A 20,627-nucleotide genomic window follows, 5' to 3' on the forward strand; every position below is an offset into this window, starting at 1 on the left:
AGAGAGAGAGCATGAGAGGGAGGAGGGTGAGAGGGAGAAGCAGACTCCCTGCTGGGCGGGGAGCCTGATGTGGGACTCCATCCTGGGACTCTAGGATCATGATCTGAGCCAAAGGCAGTCGCTCAACCACCTGAGCCACCCAGGTGCCTTGGGTCATTATTTTAAATCCTCTTTGCAAATCACTAGTTTTTTCTCTCTTTCTAAATTTATTTATTGAGTTTTTAATTCCAGTACAGTGTTGTATTAGTTTTAGGTGTACAATATAGTGATTTGACAATTCCTTACATCACCTGGTGTTCATCATGACAAGTTCACTCCTTAATCCCCATCACCTATTTCACCCATTCCCTTACCCACCTACCCTCTGATAATCACCAGTTTGTTCCCTATGGTTAAGAGTCCCCCCCCCTTTTTTTGCTCATTTGTTTTTTAAATTCTTCGTATGAGTGAAATCATATGGCATTCAGCCATAAAAAAGAATGAAATCTTGCCATTTGCAATGATGGAACTAGAGAGTATAATGTTAAGTGAAATAAGTCAGAGAAAGCCAATCACTATCTTTTTATTCTTGTACTCAGGCCATTTACATTTAATGTAATTTTTAATTTGTTAAGGCTTAGACCGTGTATTGCCTTTTTGACCTTTGCCTTAATCATCGTGGACAAAAGAACCAGGAGACCTAGAAACAAACCTTGTTTTTCCTCCCCATGCATTCATGCATTAAAGGATTACGTATGTCATAAATAGTTAGCTTATATCATAGCACCTAGAAACACTTCATTATTTTGGACAGAATACCAAGTATCATGGATTTTTGCTGTCACTGGGGATATAATTCAAATGGTATCAGAGAAGAAAATTTTGAAATAATAAGAAATGTTGATGATGCATCATTTTGACTACTTTTCTTATAAAAATGCAGATTATGTGACTTCTCTGGGGAGACCTGTAGCTTCCCGATATGCTGATGGCCTGTTTCCACAGTTCTACAGACCCGAAGATGGCAGGGTATACAACGTAAGTCATGGTTCTCTTGATGGACAGGCCCTATGACATGCTTCTAGGACAGGGAGTGGCCTATGTGGAGAGGCACACACTGCTTCCTATCGATGCAGTGGAGCAAGGCCTTAGCAGGGCTAGAGGCTTTCTTGTGACACCGTGCAGAGTGCTAAAAGTTACAGCTTAGGACCTGGGAAGGGAAGCACTTGACCTATTAGATGAGTGCATGAAGCTGTTGAGGAGAAGGTAAAAACCTTTGCATATCAGTACTTTGTTTTGCCTTGAAAATAAAGAAGAAAGAGTAGTATGACTGAGGTTAGCAGACAGGCAGGGGCAGCTGCTGACCTGACAAATGTACTGGGAATAGAGGGCCACTTTTGCAGGTAGTCGTGGACAGAGCAAAAGGCACCTATTCCTGGAGTCCTGCATTCCAGCAATGCAGCATGTGACTTATGTACCCCCATAACGTGTCTGGCCTTGTGCACACCCTGGCCCACCACAGGGAGCTCACAGAGATGCTTGTCCCATCACATCACTTTATGGATATTTCTTCATGTCAGTGCACGTCTGTGTACCTCCTGGACTATTATTTGTTCTTTTTTTTTTTTTTTTAAGATTTTATTTACTTATTTGACAGAGAGAGAGAAAGAGATACAGCGAGAGAGGGAACACAAGCAGAGGGAGTGGGAGAGGGAGAAGCAGGCTTCCCACTGAGCTGGGAGCCTGATGCGGGGCTCAATTCCAAGACCCTGCGATCATGACCTGAGCCGAAGGCAGACATTTAATGACTGAGCCACCCAGGTGCCTCTGTTATTTCTTAATGTTTAAAAAGTTCAGGGGTACCTGGTTGGGTCAGTTGGTAGAGCATGTGACTCGTGATCTCAGGATTCTAAGTTCAAGCCCTACGTTGGGTGTAGAAATGACTTTAAAAATTCAAATCTTAAAAAAAAAAGTTTGAATTACTTTTTGAACTTAGCCTGGTTCTAAGCAATAATATCCATAGGATCCTGAGTTTGGCGTGCTGTATATATTTTTACCTAAACTACGTGGAAATCAGTACAGAACTATTGAAAACACCCATCTTTGCCATCTGACCACCTCCACAGCCCCTGTGACATGGTCCCACACTTGTTTCTGTACTGTTGTAGAAAGTTTAATAAGTGCTGTGGATACCGGCAAGAGATTTAGGAATTTTGCCTTTAGCAGCCATGACAAGCAACAGGAGGTGGTACCGGAGCTTGAGGAATAAGTTGAAGAGAGGCAGGGGATAGAGAAGGAAAGCAGTTTAAGGCAAAGGGAACGGCCCGAACCAAGGCATGAAAATGTGGAGTTACGTGGTGTGTTCAGAAAACACATTTTCCTTAACAGTTTAGGTATTTAGGGGGGTATTCTGAGGGTTGTTAAAGTAAGAAATAAGTACCGGGTCTTCCAAACTTCGATTCTTCACAGAAGAGGGCACATTTTTTTACTTATTCCTTTTCTATATCTCCTGCCTCCCTACTCCCTGCACAGCTGTGCTTGATCTGTGTGACTGATGGTTTATTTGTGTATATGAGAAACTGCCTATAAGCCTCTGTCACCTTTCAGTGACAGCCTCTAGAGGTATTGGTGGCAGCTGAGTGCTGAAGTGATCCAGGTCCAGGGGAGCTTGGCCTGAGAGACAAGAGGATACAGGGCACAGGTTGGGAGCAGGAGGGTGAGTCACAGGCGTGGCATCCCTTAGAGGAAGCCAGGCAGATGTGCTGGCATGTCTAGAAGCATTTTCAGAAATATTTTTGGCATGTCATCCTTAGGAAAACTTTAGTGAGACTTTATTTTTTCCCCCATCTGCCTTTGCTGATCTCTCTTTTCTTCTGCCTAATTCCTTGAAAGTTCTTTTCTTCTACCTAATTCCTTAAAATGTCCCTGGACATTTGCTGGTGAAGATAATTCTATAATTATAAAGATAAAATGTTATTTAGAAACACCTTTTTTTTTTAAGATTACCATATTTTGAATAGATCACATCATCATCATTTCTTCTGTGGGGAATCATCCAAAGGGTTTTTTAGTTGAAAGATTGGAACACTTCCTCATGGATTATGTGGGGTTTAGAGGATCATCTACAACATTGTTATTAATGCTCAGTTCTTGGTAGCAGAGGCCATGAGTCAGTGGGCCCTATTGTTCCTGGCTGCACGATAGTTCAGATGACGTATGTTGGTGTGTTTTTGTTCTGTTTCTTTTTTCTTTTTTTTCTGCTTTGATTTTCGTTAAGTTGACAGCTAAATCAGAACTGATCTATCAGTTTGTGGAACATTTAACACAAGCTGTGGAGAGTTACAAGCAGCGGATGGACTGGCTCACCAGCAGAAGCCGGCAGATTTTTGGTGTCATCTTGGAACAGTGCATCACCATAGTGCTGGATTTGGGCAGCATGCTGGAGGAGGAGCTTAATCTGTGCCAAGATGCTTTAACAATGGTCCTCCAGGAGCAGGTGGCTCACATAGCCAAGTTTAATATCATACGGTGAGTTCCCACTGGAAGGGGATATGTCAGTGAAACTTCGTAAGGAGTTTTCATATATTTGGAGCTAAGTAACATATCTTTGGGGAGGGAGGAGGTATTATCTTGTCATTTCCTAGAATGTATAATTCCAGCAGAAGATCCACAGTGAAAACTTGTATCTGCTTTGCTTAGTTTTCAAATTGGAAGGGATTTAGAAATATACTTTTCTTCAGTGCATGGCAAGATCAAAATATGAGAATAGGAATTACACTGAATGTATACTTAAGACCACAGAAATCTCTTTGGTCTTTTTAGATTTTAGCTAATGAATTCAGCCTTGTCACTTGTTTTTCTTGTGACTCCCTGTAAGTTGACCCCCTTAATAGAACAGCAGGTGGCCAGCTTTATAGAATTTCCCGTATTTCAGAGTCTTCACAGTCAATTACTGTGGATTCTTGGATTCAAGAGAATTTAGGCTCTAAGGCCAACTTTTCACGTGGAACAGTGGCCGTACCTCCCTGACAGGAAAAATCTGGAGGAAGGGGACATCTGCCTACTTGAGTTTTTCTTTTGAAGAAAATATTTTCAGCTAAACAGATGACATCTTTGGGGATGTTGCCTAATTGTGTTCTAGCCCAGATTTCTATTTCTGTTGCAGATCTATTACTGAAGGAATCAAGTCTTAAGTCTGCAATGCTTTAGCTTTCTTGGAAATCTATGCTGTAGTGTTTAAGCTACTCAGCCAGATTTCTACCCAGAGGGGCCACATAGAGGTGACACAGGTGTTAGGCAGCCTCTGCCTCAGGGCGGTTTATGAGGGACAGCTCGGGCTGGTTCATTAGTCCATGATCCATATAATTCTTATAATTATGTATGCTTATGTGACTTATATAGTTTGTTCAACTACAAACACAGAGATAAATAGATTCAAATGACTCTTGTTTCTTGGGGGATTCCTTCACTGCTTTCTAAGTCCCAACTACATGGTTTGATCAAACATTCCCAGGATTTAAAAACTAAAGTTTTGCTGAACTCAATACTATTTTTGATCTGGAAGGGGTAACTGATGGAAATTCGGAATGATGAAAACAGTGTCTTAAAAGAATTAGAAATAAAATTTTAGAGTAATAAAATTGCTGCTGATTTACAAATCTTAATGCTGTGAATCCTTATAAATTTACTCTTAATGGAAGATAGTTGTATATAAACCTGCCTGTTTATGAAAATCATTCCCTCAGTAATTTTATTGGTGGCCGTTAATGTTTACACTTTTGAGATTGTTTAATTCTCCTGCATTGTCTTTCCCAGTCAGTACAGCTCATGGAAGGTAAGGGTGCTTTGGAGACCACTCTTAAATAGCTCGCCAGATGTATTGGTAACTTTCAGAGGGCCAGGAACTGTGTTTTCTTTCCTTCAGCTCTGGTGATGGTAAGTGGCTTGCTGCTTGCACCTCTGAGACTGAGGGCTGACAGCTAGGTTGCCCACTGCCCCTGCGACACCCCGTGTGATTCCTTTCAGGGTTTCCCAGCGGCCTGTGAAATGGCAGGAAAATGCTGTTCCTGTGACAGAGCAGTCCATAGCTGCTGCCATCAGTTGGGTTGAGAAAGTGCCTTTTGAGCTGTCCGTGAGCCAGACTAGCTGCCTCAACACTCTGCTGGAAGCTGGGAACGACCAAACGGTAAGTGTGCACCCTGTGATCCCGGTCACATCGGTGGCTTCCAGTTTCTCTCTCCACACCCAGTACCCCCATACTGCCTTTCAGCTGACCTGGGTGCCTTTCAGCAGCAACCCCCAGAGACCACATCACTGGCATTGAAGAGCCCCAAAAGTCTCAGTTCTCCTCACCTCTGAATTTGGAACCAGTTGAGAAATAGGTGATAGGCCCCAGGTGGAGATCAAAATGGCAGCTTTGGTGATGGCAGAGCTGGAGCAACCAAAATGAGACCCCCTAACCTTGCCCCCTGAGCCTGGCAGGGCTCCCTCTGGGTGATTAGGGCACGGGGTTGACCCCCCATTTAGGCAGTGCCCACAGAGCCACTGAGCCCACAGCCACTGAGCAGTGAGAAAGGACAGGGATTTCAACACAGTTGTGTGTGTCTCATATTTTCATTCTGCCCTTGTTCTCCTGACAGTTAGCTAAATCAATCCATCTCTTATGGGGGAGAGAGGTTGGGAGACTCTTTGTGGAATCCTGAGGTCAAGGGAATAGGGATTCCCCACATCTATGTTCTGAATCCCAGTTCCTCCTCTTCACAAATGGATTCGTTATGTGCTTTCCAAGGTGAAGTATATCCATATAGAGGCATCATCTGTTTTTGAATATTAATGCATTCACATGTGCCTTTTTGATAGGCCCTTTTGGACATAAAGCTTTACCTGGAAGAAGTGCTGAAATCGTGGTGGTTTATGTCCTTCTGGCTACAAGGGTGTGTGTTTTTGTGAGTGATTCTAAGTATATGACTTGAAGGGAGCGGCAGGCTTGTGGGGAAGGGCACTGGGTAGGTGGGGTCCTTTGGCCAGTCTTGGCTTCCCATGTAGAGATAGATCTGCTTTCTTTTGGGATGCAGATACTTAACTACTACTTATGGATTGATATGAATGAATACTTAATTGCTTCTTCTGCTCTGGACTCCTATGATTCTGTAGTTTTCAAGCTTTACTCTGCTACATTAAGTCCTTTCTTGGGCAAGCAGGCCATGTGCTGGCACCTTGAAAGGGTAGCTCTTACTGGTCACCAGACTGTTTATTGATACTGAGGAGGATGGTTTAAAATTGGAAATGCATTGTTTATCCTTTCGAAGCCAGAGGAACAAATGGTTCCCATTAAAGAACAAAATAGAAGCTACTTTGTTCTTTGGCCTTTCAAGTTTGTTTTAACATCTGTAAAATTTCAATTGTCTGGACACTATAATAAGCATTCAAGAAATGGAACATTACACAGGCTCTTGGGTGAGTGTGCGCGTGCACGTGTGCATGCCTGCATGTACGTACGTACACACACACACGCGCGCACACACACACACACACACGGGTGTTCTGTTTCTTTGTTCACCTAACTACCTCAGTCATAGCTGACTCTGGTGACCTGTCATGACTTGAAGATTTCCCAATGACCTTTGATTTTTCTATTTACTTTCCTTTGGTTTGTGCTTCTCCTTTCTTGGATTCATCCCCAGCCCAGCAAGTCCTATAGAAGATGAAGAACCCAGAAAGAGAGTAATAGGCACTGATTATCAAATGCCACTTAAAAAATCCTGAGAAGAGACTCTGGAGTATGGCAAATATAAAACATACTCAGACCACTGTATCCTTCCTCCTAGAGCTTATATCTGGATGTGGTCTATGGGAACCTTCTGGTAACTGCAGCTGCCTCCTATATGAAAGTGCCGTGCCCCATGTTTTGTGAAGTGCAGGGGGTGGGCAGAGGAATGGGTTCCCCTAATGGGCTGCCCCTCTGCTCTGTGCCTCATACCCACCCCACTGAGTTTCAGATTGATTCATGTAGCTGGTTTTTTCTATAACCAGAAAAGATACAAGGCGTAAGAAACTTTTGAACGGTAAATCTAGATACCCAGACTTTCGCCACTGATGATAACCTGCTTTGGATTAGCATCTCCCATGAGTGAGTCCTGAGAAGAACGAAGAGAGTGGCTATTGTTTTGTGTTCAAAGATTAACATGGAAGTTGGGCTTTTGTATCTGATTCACATGAAGAGTGAGGGCTGACTGATGGCATTTGGTGAGGGTAAAGGAGGATCCTCAGAGGCTACTGGCCTCTTTCAGAACTGGGTTTTGTTCCCGTAGTTGGGCCAGAAGACCAAACATGCAGGAATGACTGAGGGTGAGCCTTCGAATCTAGAGGAGCCAGGCAAGGTGGGGTTTACCTGAATCCCAGCTCTGATGGCATCACGTGGAGAGCACTATTGATGGATGAGGTATTCTGTTGGCTCCTGTGCAAAAGGGTCTGGCTCATGGGAAGGGCAGCATGTGGGATACTGAGGCAATTTCTGATGTTTTAAAGGGGCTGGCCTTGTCCTCAGAGCCTAGGGTGTGCTGTCTAGCCCAGGCTTTCTGCTCTGCACTATTCTCTGTCCCAGGGTACATTTTGGGGATATTAGTAGCTTCCCTGGCCTTAGTGAGGAGGGGTGTTGTGCCAGGAGGCCCTGGAAAAGCCTGCTGATCCAGGATGGGAGGGGTTGTTTGGAAAGAGAAGGCTGGTTATCCAAAGCCCTGATTCCTAGCTGCCTAAGAAGGCTAACTGAGGGGGCTTGCCTTCTGCTTTCAGCAGAAGGCTACCTGCCCAAAGGGTACCTGTGTAGTTCTTTGTGGTGTCTCAGCTTCTCTTCTATCCGGCTGATAGGGATACATTTGTTTGCTTTAAAAAAAGTATCTTCTTCACTGGGGGAGTAAATGGGTGAATTAGAGCCAGACCCCTATGATTCCATAAAGAACCTTCACCACTGGACAGTAAACTGAAGGGCTGACCATACCAGTCACAAGCATGGCTGTGGTTCAGCCAGGCATCAGATCTTTTCACCTTTGTGTCCCTAGAAATGGCGGTGCCTGGCAAGGGCTCAGTAAATGTTTGTGGAAGATTGAAGGAGTGGGAAAGAAGTACCGTTGATATTCTTGAAATTGGGGCTAGATGTGGGTCCAAGAAATTCCCATTCCCCTTGCTATGGTACAGATTTGGGGTTTTTGAATTGAAAGGCGGTAGTCTGCATGGAACCAGGCAGGTGCATTTGCTGAGCCTTGTATGACTCCCGTGGGGATAGTGGTTGGAGAAAGGGACCCCGAAACCTGGCAGGCCAGAAAGTTGGTGGTCGAGGGTGTTAGGAGGAATTGGAGAACTGAGCTGGATTAACATCAAAAGGGCAGTTACCACCATGGGGTGGGGGGATCAGAAATCAAAATGGGCCGATTAAGGAAAGGGCTACCACAGGTATAGGAAAGATCTGGAAGTCAGATTCAAGGTCTGGAGTTGGTCAAAACTGTTGAAACAGTCAAAGTTGTATGAAGAACAAGACAGAATTTTGCTAGGCCTCTCACTGCCGTTCTGGGTGACTTTCATTTGACTTTGATTCTTGCAGAGTGGAGGTTTTAAAAGCCCGAGACTTCTGACAGGCCACAACAGAGGACAGTCAGGGCGGAAGCAACCGCTCGCAGTCTGGTTCTTCTTTTCCCCCAAACCTGTGTCTGAGAAGATGTCATGGCCCCTTTGGCTGGGCTGAGTGTCCACTGCCTGGGGCAGCTGCAGAGCAAATGGCCCAGACAGAATAAGGCATTTCAAGTGGAAACAAATGCTCTACCCCCTTTTACGTAAAGTGTCAAGAGTTTTTGACTCCCAGTACAGTAGCTGAATGAACCCCAAATATTTTCTAGATCTTGTGTTAACAAATTCAGTACAAATTAGCATTTAGGGGAAAATGCTGATCAGTGAGAAAGCTGCTCCTGCTGCGGCTGCTGCTGCTGATCAATCCTCAAGATTGGCCCTTGCCCCGAGTTGCTCAGAGGTACTGGGTCAGGGGAGAGGATTCCTTTGAGGACAGTTCCCCTGAGCCCATACCACTTCACCCAGGTTTTAGCCAGCAACGTTGATACCGGGGACTAGGAGCCTTGGATGGTGTGAGAGCCAAGAAAGTGAAAAGAGTGCCCGTCTCTGGCCACCTTCCTATCCCTGATCTTGCTCGTACAGTTTTGGGATTCAAATCCATTTCTTTCCTTTCCTTTTTTTTTTTTTCTTTTTTAAGATTTTATTTATTTGAGTGAGAGTGCATGAGAGAGCACAAGCCAAGGGGAAAGCAGAGGGAGAAGTAAACTCCCCATAGGGACTCTCCCAGCAGGGAGCCCCATGTGGGACTTGATCCCAGGACTCTGGGATCATGACCTGAGCCAAAGGCAGACGCTCAACAGATTGAGCCACCCTGGCACCACTCACATCGGTTTCTAAGAGGTGACCAGCCTTGCCATGATGAGCCGACAGAATGAAGTGGTTGAAAGCAAAGGCAGAAGCTCACGGGGTCAGGCAGCTGGATTTCCCAGCTGAAAGACCAGGTCAATTCACCTGTCCAGTTCTCTGTTTCTTCATCTGTAAACTGGGTAACAAGAATTCCTTTTCCACAGGACTCCTGTGAGGATTGAAAAAAATCATGTTGGTTTATCATCCCAAAGAGCAGATGACCCCAAAGCCATGTCATTTTAAAAGGCATTTTGCCACTTGGTGGAGGATGGGGCTAGGTGGCATATTTACCTTCCTCTCCTGTTTTGTAAGTGTCATTTTGTGAGTGGAAAGGAGAGGCAGGGAGACAGTGTGCCGGAGGGGACTGGGGATGGGATAGGTGGTCTCATTGTAGAGCACGTCCCAGGAAGTCTGTAGCACAGATAACTGAAAACATAGGCAATTAAGCAGCTGAGAAATGAACTTAATGAATAGTGAATAACCCTGGAGCCTGAGCAAAGGAAAGGAAATCCTGACTCTGCTGGCTACAGCAATTTTTAGCTTGATGCAGTCTCAAGGGAAAAACATCTCTGCACAAGGATCTCAGACTCTTGGGTCATTGCCAGTGCAGAGAAGCTGAGTTGGCATGACGTGCAACAGAGGTGCACAGTGTCAGAAGCCGCAGACGGAACACCTGGAGATGTTTGTCCTCACTCACCTCCCTGTTGAGCTAACAGATCTTACAAAATACTCCCTGTGCCTATTCTCCTCTCTTGGGCCACATGTGACTTTAGATCCTTATGTGAGATTGAACCCATCCCCATGCTAAGTTTGGGCCCAACCCAGCTGGAACACTAATAACAGTGCAGCAAAGGGGAGCCCATTGAAACCCTCTCACACAGAGTAATGTGGGGGAGGGGGGAGAAGGGAAAGAGAATGCATTTGCTGAGAGAATGTTAGTTCCCTAACAAGGGATACAGAGATCACCATTTCTTCCTTCTTTCAATATTTTTTCTGCTTCTTGGCAACTGGCTGCAAGAGATACAACATTGCTCTGTCTTTACTTCCCATTAGGTCCTTTTTAAAATCAGGGATTTGAAAGGCCTGAGAGAGAGTCATGGGGGTGGGGTGGGCACAGTCAGCCCCAGCTGCTGCAGACAGGGGGGCCCAGCCAGCCGGGGAGCTGACCATAAGTCCTCTTCTCTCTGCGACAGGTGGGTTTAAGTCCCAGGTTTGAGGTCAAACCGACGTACCTGTGTACCTTCATTAGCAGGGGTTTGTGATTAGAGCAGAGAAAGGCTCATGAGTCCATGACATCTATTTATCCCTTCAAACCCAGTGTATTTTGTGGGGATTCTTCCCCAGTTTTCTGTGGAAACAGTCAAGGTGTTTTAAGGGGTGGATGTAGATGGCATGTATTTCTGGCTCTCTCTGGGTTTTTAACTTTCTGAGAACTATGCATGCATAAGTGCAAGTCATCTTGTTTAAACTCAGTCACGAGGTATACTACATTACCTCCCTTTTTATAAGTGAGGAAACTGAACTTCTGTCCTTTTCCCCAAGTTCACAGAACTCGTTAGTGGCAGGGAAGTCAAGCACTGTGGAAGGCAGAATCCTCCGGAAGAGGGGGGCAGCGTGGTTGAGGTTGGGGTGGGACTCTGGTCATGGGGCCCCCTCGGGTGGATTTTAACGTGTCTCTAAATGAAGCAGGGAGCATTATGGGATTGTCTCCTACCTGGGTGAGGTGTGCATCTCCCAAATCCCTCGTTGAAGGTTGGGGTGTGTGTGTGGTGGGGCTCCTGACATGGGTTTGTTCATTCTCCTGTCCCCGTCATGGCCTGGTGTGGTGGTGAGACTCAAGGCCCAGTGTGTGGACTTGGTCCCTGACCTGCTGCATGAAGTCAGGACAGCCTTATCTTCCCCCACGTGTGCTTCCCCATGACATGAGAGCAGAGCGTGAGGCAAGTGGAAATAAGCCCTCCTTCCCCCTGTTCTGCCTCAGACTGAGGAGAGATGAATTTGTATTATAGAATTCTGGCACCACTGTGGGAAATGGTTTGTGAGCTTCCTGCCCACAGTCACTGTGCCCACAGTTCCTTTGTGTTGAAAACAGCCACTGCTGACCTGTCTCATGTATCCATGGACTTAGTGGAAGCTCTTTCCCACATTGGCCTATCCTGTCCTTCCCATGTAAGACCTGAGACTATGACCACTGCCAACAGACGTTCTTGACACCAGGCCTTGAATATCTCACTTCCTGACTTTGGCCCCCAGATGTCGTCACCGAACGTGGACCTGTGCTGCTACTCGGGCTGCCCCCGCACCCCCCAAGGAGCAAAGGCAGCTTTGTAGAAAGTATACTGCCAGTGAGTCTGGTACAAATCTAGGGCACTTCAGGGAGATAAACTGTTGCTACTCTTGTCTTGCAGATTGAATCCATTTACTACTTTGTGGTGGGAGATATTCCTGAGCAAACCAAGGGGCTCCTTCTTCAGGGGGCTTTGGAGATCCCATGTCCTGTCTGCCCAGTGTCCTTCAATGCCAGAGCAGAAGGCACTATTGCTTTCTTAAAGGATCTGAGTGCCAAGACCCACAGCAGGTAGGCAGAAAATGCGCTCTTGAGTGACAGTGGGTGAACTGCCTGATTGCGCACAATCAGCAGTAATATTCCTAACCAGTCTGTTCCTGTGCTCTACTCCGTCCAGTGGTCTTTAGTCTCCAGGCCTTTTCTTCTCTACTCGGTATTAATCTTGCCTTGTTATTTTCTATAATTCTGGTGGTTTGACATCAGGGGTCCTTGCTGACCCTGGAGAGACTGCTCCCTCCAAGGGTAGCTAATTTCTAGAGAGTTTAGATGGCTCACCCAGGAGTGCACCATTCCTATGCAAGCTAACTGATCCAGAGCACCTTGGTGCCAGGAGTCACTCATGCTCAGGACCTCTATTCCCCTGCACTGTTCATGCCAGGGCCGGGTACTGGACATCTTGGCACAGCTCCTACAATCCAGAACCCACTGAAGTTATTCAGCTGCCCATCCTAAACCTCACCCATTCCATTCTGCAGGATCTACAATAAAGACTCTTGCCCGTGTTTTCCCCTTATTCCCTCATGCCTCCTGACCAGCCCTGGTGCTGCCCTGTGTGGCATGGTGTAGTGTGCTGTGGTGTGTTCCCCCGCCTCTTGAGAGCTATATTAGTGGTCAGTTTGGGTCACCGTAACAGATAACACAGACTGGATGGCTTAAACAACAGAAATTTATTTCTCACACTTCTGGAGGCTGGGAAGTCCAAGATCAAGGTGCTGGCCGATTCAGTTTCTGGCGAGAGCTCTTCCAGGCTGACTTCTAACTTTATCTTCACTTGGGAGGGAGGGAAAGAAAGATGATGAAGGGAGAGAGAGAGAGCAAGCACAAGCACACCTGTAAGTTCTTTGGTATATCTTCTTAAAAACATACTAATCTCGGGGCGCCTGGGTGGCTGGCTCAGTTGGTTAAGAGTCTGACTCCTGATTTCTGCTCAGATCATGATCTCAAGGTCCTGAATTTGAGCTGCCCATGGGGAGTTGAGCTGCACTCAGTGGGGAGTCTGCTTGACTGCTTAAGACTGCTTGACTTCCCTCTCTTGACCATCCCTGCTTGTGTGCATGCTCTTTCTCTAAAATAAATCTTAAAGAAAAAAAAAAAAGGTACTTAATTATTTGGATCAGGGCCCTAGCCTTATAACCTCATTTAACCTTAATTGCCTCCTAGAGGCTCTATCTCCAAATACGGTCAAATATGATTACATTGGGGGTTAAGTGTTCAACATATGTATTTGGGGGTTGGGGACCACAATACTAGTCTACAGCAGGAACTGTGAGTAGCAACCTCTATTTTCAGTGGCAGTTATACTGATCTGGTGGCCTCATTGTAGCTGAATAACAACTGAATTTACATTTTAAAACATACCCACCACCTTGTCTGTGTGGATAGGTTTAGGTCCCTTGTGGAGAGAGATCAGCTACTTAAGCATTTTTAAGGAGAATGACTTTAGTCCTTGTCTCAGTCAGCCTGTCTGAAGTGGGTACAATTCCTGCCCTTGAGCATGTGTTCCCAAATTTGCTCATCACCTTTGCCTGGGGAGCTTGTTAATAATTCAGAGTGGAGGGCTTCACCTTACAGGTGATTCTACATAATAGAGGGGATCCTGGGACTAAGCATTTAATCATTCACTTTGCAGAACTGCGGAGGGATTTTGATTAAAATGCAGATACCTTGGCCATAGCCCTAGAGATCCTGATTTTTGAGCTCTAGGGGAAGGCCAAGAATATTCATTCTTAACAGGACCCCTGGTGATTCTGAAGACCACTGCTCTGGTTACCTTTAAAACACTTTGAAATCTTTGAACGTTAGATGTTTGGCTTTGATTCTGGGTTCCTAAATTCCCTCAAATACAGGAGGGCTCACTGTCCTACTTTTGCTACTGGAGAGAGTAAAAGGCTACTGGCAGGCCCACCTGTCTTGTTGGTCCTCTGCTTAATTCACATGGGGCATTTTCTCTGGGCAGGTGATAGGTTAGTGTGTAATTTAACATGGAAAAACCTGCAGTTCAGCTCCTGACTTTTAGGCCATGTACTATTGAGTGTGAGTTTTGCAGAAGAGGATGACATATAGACATGCTTTTCTGTTCCTGCTCTTGCCCTCCCAAGTGAGCCCAGCCCCTAGCCGGTGGTGCTCCTGCCTGCTCCGTGCTTGCCAGATCCCCAAGTCTCTGGGTTGGCCACCACACACCCTTGGCTGTTGAACCTCAGCTGAAGAGCAGTCATTAGGGAACTCCAAAGGGTGTGCCCTGAGAGTCTCAGCTTGCAGGGAGGCTGGATTCTTGGTTCCCCTGTGAGTCCATGTCTGAATAGAGCCACCGACCTGCAAAGCATGTTTTGGTGTCTGCATAAGTGAGTTACCCTGTTTTCTAATCTGGAGAACAGATCAGAGATTAGAAAGTCCTGGGCATTAAAGGCCTTTGCACCCATGGTGTGGGACCTGGCAGCACAAACCTCAGCCATCCCCCCTCTGCTTTGTAAGGAAGTCAAAGGACAGGGGAAGTTGGCCATGTCTGCTCCGGTGGAAGCACCCGTGGGAGGCAGGCATGGCCAGGTTAATGGTCCGTTGGCCTCATGAAGGGCTGTTGGGACAAGGCTGGCTTCTTGAGTGCCATTGTCATTGTTTTAGTTGCACTTGAAACCCTCTAGAAACAGGACTGAGGATTTCCATGATCCAGGTAAAGCCCCCACACCTCTCCCACCTTCTGTGCATCCAACTGTCCATCCCAAGCCCCTGCTTCAGGATTCTCTTCCTGCTGAAGAAGAGGCAGAGGTGGAACTCTTGAGGGACTAGAGGAATGTTACCCAGAGAGCTCCTGTTAATCAGAAAGAAATTTCCTGCTATCACTGACTTTTTGGATTCCAGGTAATTGGTGTCAAGGGTGTGCTTAGCCCATCATTTTGTAGACCAGCCCAGTGCTTCTTGAACCCCCCTGGGATCTTGTTAAAGTGCTTATTCTGACTCAGCAGCTCCAGGTAGGGCCTCAGAATGGGCATCCCTAACCAGCTCTCAGGTGCTGCTGCAACTCCTCAGACCACATTTTGAGGAGTCAGGTGCTAAAAATTTCACACAAGAATTTTTTTCATTAGTGCTTTCGCCTAGTTTCTGGGGAAGTGCTTATTTGCCGAATTAAAGTTGACTGAAGCCCATCGGCATTTGGCAGATGAGCCAATGGTGCCTGTTGTCGCCAGCTTTCAACACTGAACCCGCAGGGCCGCAGGCACTGTTGGGGCCTCAGACTGTTCGCTTGTCAACACTGTGTTGACATGATTGAACCCTGGGAACAGAAGGATAAATATAAAGCAGAGGGTATCGTTTTTCTAGGGTCAATACATACCATTTGGTTGGGTTAATTCCCTCTAAGAGAAGAGTCATCTGTTAAAATCCCAACAACATTCACAATTCCCTCCTCTCTTTTGCCTCCCTGTCTTTTGTTTTGGGAGAACTGAGGTACAGGGAAAAGCCATGAAACATCTAAGATGCTTGGCGCCACAGCAGAGCAAGGTCACAGTCCTGGGCGAATGAGTGGACATGCACAAATAGCACTACTAGCCTAATGTTGCGAATCTCTTCCTGTTTCAGATTCCATGCATTTGCAGAGAGAACAGAGTGTGTGGACTTTCCTGAATTTGCCGTAAAGGATGGTGACAGTGTAATTACTTGGAATTTAAGGAAACTGAAAGGAAAGCGCCCTCCAGGTATCTGGGATTCAAAAAACCACACAACTACCCGGTGTGGTTTTCTGTATCTTTAGAAACGAAAGCACTAGATAGGGACTGATGGTATCTTTTTCATTATTTGTCTGGTCCAGGGGCAGTTTCTGATATTACTGGTGAATTTGTCAGCCTAGCAACCAGGCAGAAGTTTATTACCACCCAGGGAAGTGGCCTAAGTTATGTGTGTGGAAACTTGAGAAGCTTCTGAGGATGTGGTCCTGATGTGTCAATGCTGGACTTAGTCCATGGGCAGGCAGGGCCGCTCTGCTGCCGGGTTAGCTGATGCTGTAGCTAGCATGCCAACACAGCTTGTGGGTTTTCTGCTGCCCTGTCCATCAGTGACAGTGGGGCTTCTAGGCTCATGTGCGGGATTGACCTGCCTCTTGCGAGGGCCAGGGCCCCACAGGAACCTCTGTGGAGGTAGAGTGAACCTCCCCTTTTATGCAGAGACTGTGATCAGAGAATTTAACAGCATAGAGAATGAGGTCACTAAACCAGTGAGAAGTAAGTTCAGAAAAACCAGTGCTAGAAGGTTACTCAGAAAACCAAGAGGTGGGAGTTTCTTTGGGGCTGATGAAACGGCAGAGTGCCAAAGACACTGAGCAGACCCTGCTGAGAAAAGCAGGGAAGGAAGCTTGTGTCCAGAGTGTGAGATGTTGTAGGGGGACCCAGCTGGAAGTCTGAGAGAGCCCATCTCCACCTCCACCCTCCTACTCATTTTAAGTTATTAACTGAAATCTCTAGCTTCAGTGTAAGGTAGCTTCAGTGTAAGGCCAGAACTACTCTTTGGGAGAAGCGAGGAAGCTGCAGGAAAGATCTGCTTGACAGGTCCCTCTCTTCACATGATGATGCTACAGAACTCCCAGGAGAAGGGCACGGGGCTCTAGGAGGAGGCGGTTGTATTACAGGGCTAGGGGCCAAGTGGAGACCAAGGCAGGGGGTTGAATCACAAAGCCTGTCCCTGACACAACGTTGGGGATTCCGACTCTTAGTGCCCCGCGGCAAGCTGGAGAGAGGTTCTGCAAGAGCTCATGGGTGGCACTGCTTTAGGTAACTTACGCCTTTGTTCTGATGGCGAAGGGGCTATCTCCAGAGAATTTAAAAAACTTTCCATTGTTAAGCAAGGTTAATGCTATTCTAACAACAACAACAATATTAATTCAGGATGTATGCCATGCCTAGGGAAAGTAATTCACAAGATTAAGTCTAGTGGGCAATATTTCAGTAAGGGTAAAGAGTGTGAGGTGTCACGGGTTCCCCAAGGCATGCCAGTTTCTGTAAAGGGGTTCAGTTTTGGCTTATGTGTTCCGTGGCAACTTAGTTATAAAGGGAAGCCTATCTGGCTTGCATAGCTTACATTTTCATCATCTACCATCTTCCCAACCCTGTGACTCATACAGATTTAAATTATAGATTAAAACATTTTCTTAGTCCGAAGTCCTCAAAGCGTGGCCTGCTGTTCTAGTGGCATTTCAGTGATCCCACGTTCTGAAGTTGAGGAGAGAACCCAAATCCTAAATACACAATCTTATCTCCTTTATCCATCATGGTGTCCCAGAAATGCCAATGTTGCATTTCTCCCACTCAAAAACTGCCCAGAAATCCTCGATAGACTAGTCTGGTTTAGAAAACATGTGGTTTCCAACCCGACCCAAGGCCTCAGACCAGATGATCAGTCCGTCCTGCTCAGTTCCTGTTCCCCATTTCCCACCCTTGGGGTCAGCATTTGCCAGTCTGAGTTTGCTTGGGCCCTTTTCCGGGCTGGGGAGGGAGGACACCCCCTTAGGAACACCTGCTCAGAAGTTCTTTGTGCCTCTTGTTGCATGGAAAGGAGAGACTGTCAAGTGAAGAGTTAGAGGGACACTGCTCAGAAAACTGACCTGGCAATTGGAAGAAATTTCCTGCTTTTCCTGCTATTACCAACTTTCTGGACTCCAGATAACTGGCTTTCAGAGTATGACTTCCCATTACCCTTTGCACTACCCCCACGCAGAAAAGCTATAGTCCAGTTAAATGATCTCCCCATGTAGGTGTCCTTGCCTCTTTTTCTCTTTGTTCTGGGCTTGAGTAACTGATGAAGAGAAGGGGTACCAACAGAGCCTAATTACTGTGGGACCAGAGTGATGCTGCCTTCTGGAGCTCTTCTGAGCCACCCAGCCCCCTGCAGCTTGAATTCCCTCTCAGTTAATGAGTATGAGTTCTCTTCATGGTCTTTGTATATCATGAAACATTCATCACATCCATAAGGAAAATAAAACAGAGGGATTTGAAGTTCCCTGAGCTCTCAGCACTTTTTTTTTTTTTTTTTTTTAAGAAAAGATTCGTCTCTAAGACCAGGCAGTTCTTCCACTGTTCTTGCCTGGGTTGGGTTTCACCGTCCACAACATTCTCCTGGCAGGTGTCCCCAGCCACCTCTTTGATGGGAAGTTAAGGTGTGAGTTGGTTGGGCAGGTAGCAGGGTTTCCTTGTGTTGGTGGCTGGCTCTTAAGGAATCTGTGAACTCTAGCTTCCCAGTCCTCTAAACATGGCAGCCTATGCTTGACTGCAATGACAAGCTTCATCTGCCCTGGCGGGTAGGGCTTCAGTGGGTGCTGCCAAAATAGTTCTTCTTTCTTAGAGTCTAAAATAGAGGCTGGAAAAATCATCTTCCACGTCCCTGTTTCTGGGCATTCTCAGGGAGTCAGGGAAACTAATAAGACTAAGCAAACTCTGAATGGCTCTTCTGCTGATTTCTTTGTGTCTGACTAGGACTTAGAAGCATTCTGTCTATTCTTTGAAACCCAGTCTCATCTCCAGTCACTGGTGTTCCCCAAATCTGTGGTGACGTCCAGGAGGCCACACCTTCTCTGCGCATCAGTTTCCAATGGTTACAGCCATTGACTAGATGTGAATTGGCTCTGGTCTAATGCTTGTGTGGGTGACAGTATGCACTCAAGTGAGGTCCCTAATATCAGATAGGAACATCTGGTCACAAAAGCAAGGTTGGGCATATTCTTTGATTTGGAGAATTCAGTTTAATTTTTGATTCTAGGGCCCTTCTATCCTAGCAGGTTGGTAGGAAATTAACCTCAGTTTATCTCAGAGTTCTCCTCCTGAGCTTTTCCCAACGTTTGGAGGTTCTGGGCAGTGCTATAAAACCCCATGTGGCTACTGAAACTTGAAATGTGTCAAGTCCAATTTGATATGTGCTGTTAGTATAAAATATACACTGGATTTCAAATACTTAAAATGGAAAAAATGTAAAATATCAGATAATTTTTAATATAGATATGTTGAGATGATAATATGAATATATTGGATTATAGCAAATAAATTAATAAAGTTAAGGTCACTTATTTCTTTTTACTTTCTAAAATGTGGCTACCAGAAAATTTGAAATTGTAATTTGTGGCTTGCATCATGTATCTGTTGCCTCGCTCTGCTTTCAGTCACATGGGCTGGCCCTGTCACTTAAATAACTATGTAACTTTGGGCAAGATATTTCACCTTTCTGCCTCCTGTTCCTCCTCTATAAAGTGGGAATAATAGCTATTCTATTATATTGTCCGTATTAAATGATGAGGAGGCAGAATAAGGTACTATCCTATGTTCTAGGAACTCTAATGCAGTAGAATCAGGAGCCTGGCTTTGGAGTCAGACTTGAGTTTGGATTTATCACTGAGCTGTGTGATCTTGGTTAAGGTACCTAACCAATCTGAGCTTTAGCTTTCTTGTTTATGAATGAGGATCATGGTGTTTGCCTTGTGGGTTGTTAGGAATATATATATGTGTGTGTGTGAATATATGTGTTTATATATGTATATGTATGTATGTGTACATTGTATGGGTGTGTATATACCACACACATAGTATTTTATTTTTTTAAAAATATTTATTTATTTACTTCTTTATTTGGGCGGGGGTGGAGAAGAGGGAGAGTCTCAAGCCAGTCACGCCAACTCTGTGCTGAGTGTGGAGCCTGACATGGGACTCAGTTTCACAATTCTGAGATCATGACCTGAGCTGAAGTCAAGAGTCAGACACCCAAAACTATGCCCACCAGGTACCTCACACAGTGTTTTATATAGCACCTCGTACATAGTTGATAGGTCATAGGTATGTGATAGATACATAGTTGATAGGTCAATAAGTTATGAGTGCTATTATGTCTAACCATCATCTTCCTGTTGGTTACCCTGCTGTTATCACCAGGTAAGCAACTTAAAGACTGAGTTTTTGTTTTCGTCTGATATGCTAATTTTCATGTTTTTTTTAGTCTTACTTCTATTATTAAATAGATTCATTTCTTACTTATAGTCCATTTGCTTTGGTTTTCCAAGTTATCTCTTGATTGGCTGAAGTTCTAATAGTTTCCTCAAGGAATAATCACAAGAACAGTATTCCCAGGGTTTTCAAATGTTCTTTTCTATATCTCCATACTTAAAGGACAGTTTGGCTGGATAGAAAGCTCTTGGCTGACTCTTTTCCCTTTTAGTGTCATATGACTTGTGCTCCAGTGTCTTCTCATGATGCATACTGTTGAGGAGAAACCTGAAGCTAGCTTGATTATTTTTTTTTCTTTTCTAAGTGACTTTACCTTTTTACCTGGTTGTGCAAATGATTGTTTTTATTCCAAGATTTATTGGGCTTAAATTGACATATGACGTGTAAGTTTAAGGTATACAATATGATGATTTGATACCCATATGTATTATAAAATGATTATCATAATAAAATTAGTGCATCTATCACCTTACATAATTACCATTTCTTTTTGTGTGTGTGTGATAATGTTTCAGATTTACTCTTCTTACAGACTTTCAAATATTTAACACAGTGGTGTTAACTACAGTCACCTCCTGCACAGTAGATCCCAGAACTTACTCATCTAATAACTGGACTTTTGTGCCTTTTGACCAACACTTCCTCAT

General features: G+C 45.2%; 1 protein-coding gene across 7 annotated transcripts in view; it reads left to right on the top strand.

The window, feature by feature from the left end:
• VWA3B (von Willebrand factor A domain containing 3B) overlaps nt 1-20,627 on the top strand; it is a 210,518-nt gene that overhangs the window by 13,200 nt on the left and 176,691 nt on the right. For all 7 annotated transcript variants that reach the window (XM_080813513.1, XM_080813514.1, XM_080813515.1 and 4 more), the window contains 5 exons: nt 923-1,017; nt 3,257-3,507; nt 5,005-5,164; nt 11,853-12,022; nt 15,584-15,699. In XM_080813513.1, coding sequence (XP_080669639.1) covers nt 923-1,017; nt 3,257-3,507; nt 5,005-5,164; nt 11,853-12,022; nt 15,584-15,699 — 792 coding nt within the window. The remainder of the gene's footprint in view (nt 1-922; nt 1,018-3,256; nt 3,508-5,004; nt 5,165-11,852; nt 12,023-15,583; nt 15,700-20,627) is intronic.

The sequence above is a fragment of the Martes martes genome (genome assembly GCF_963455335.1).
Source record: "Martes martes genome assembly, chromosome: 9".
NCBI lineage: Eukaryota > Metazoa > Chordata > Mammalia > Carnivora > Mustelidae > Martes > Martes martes.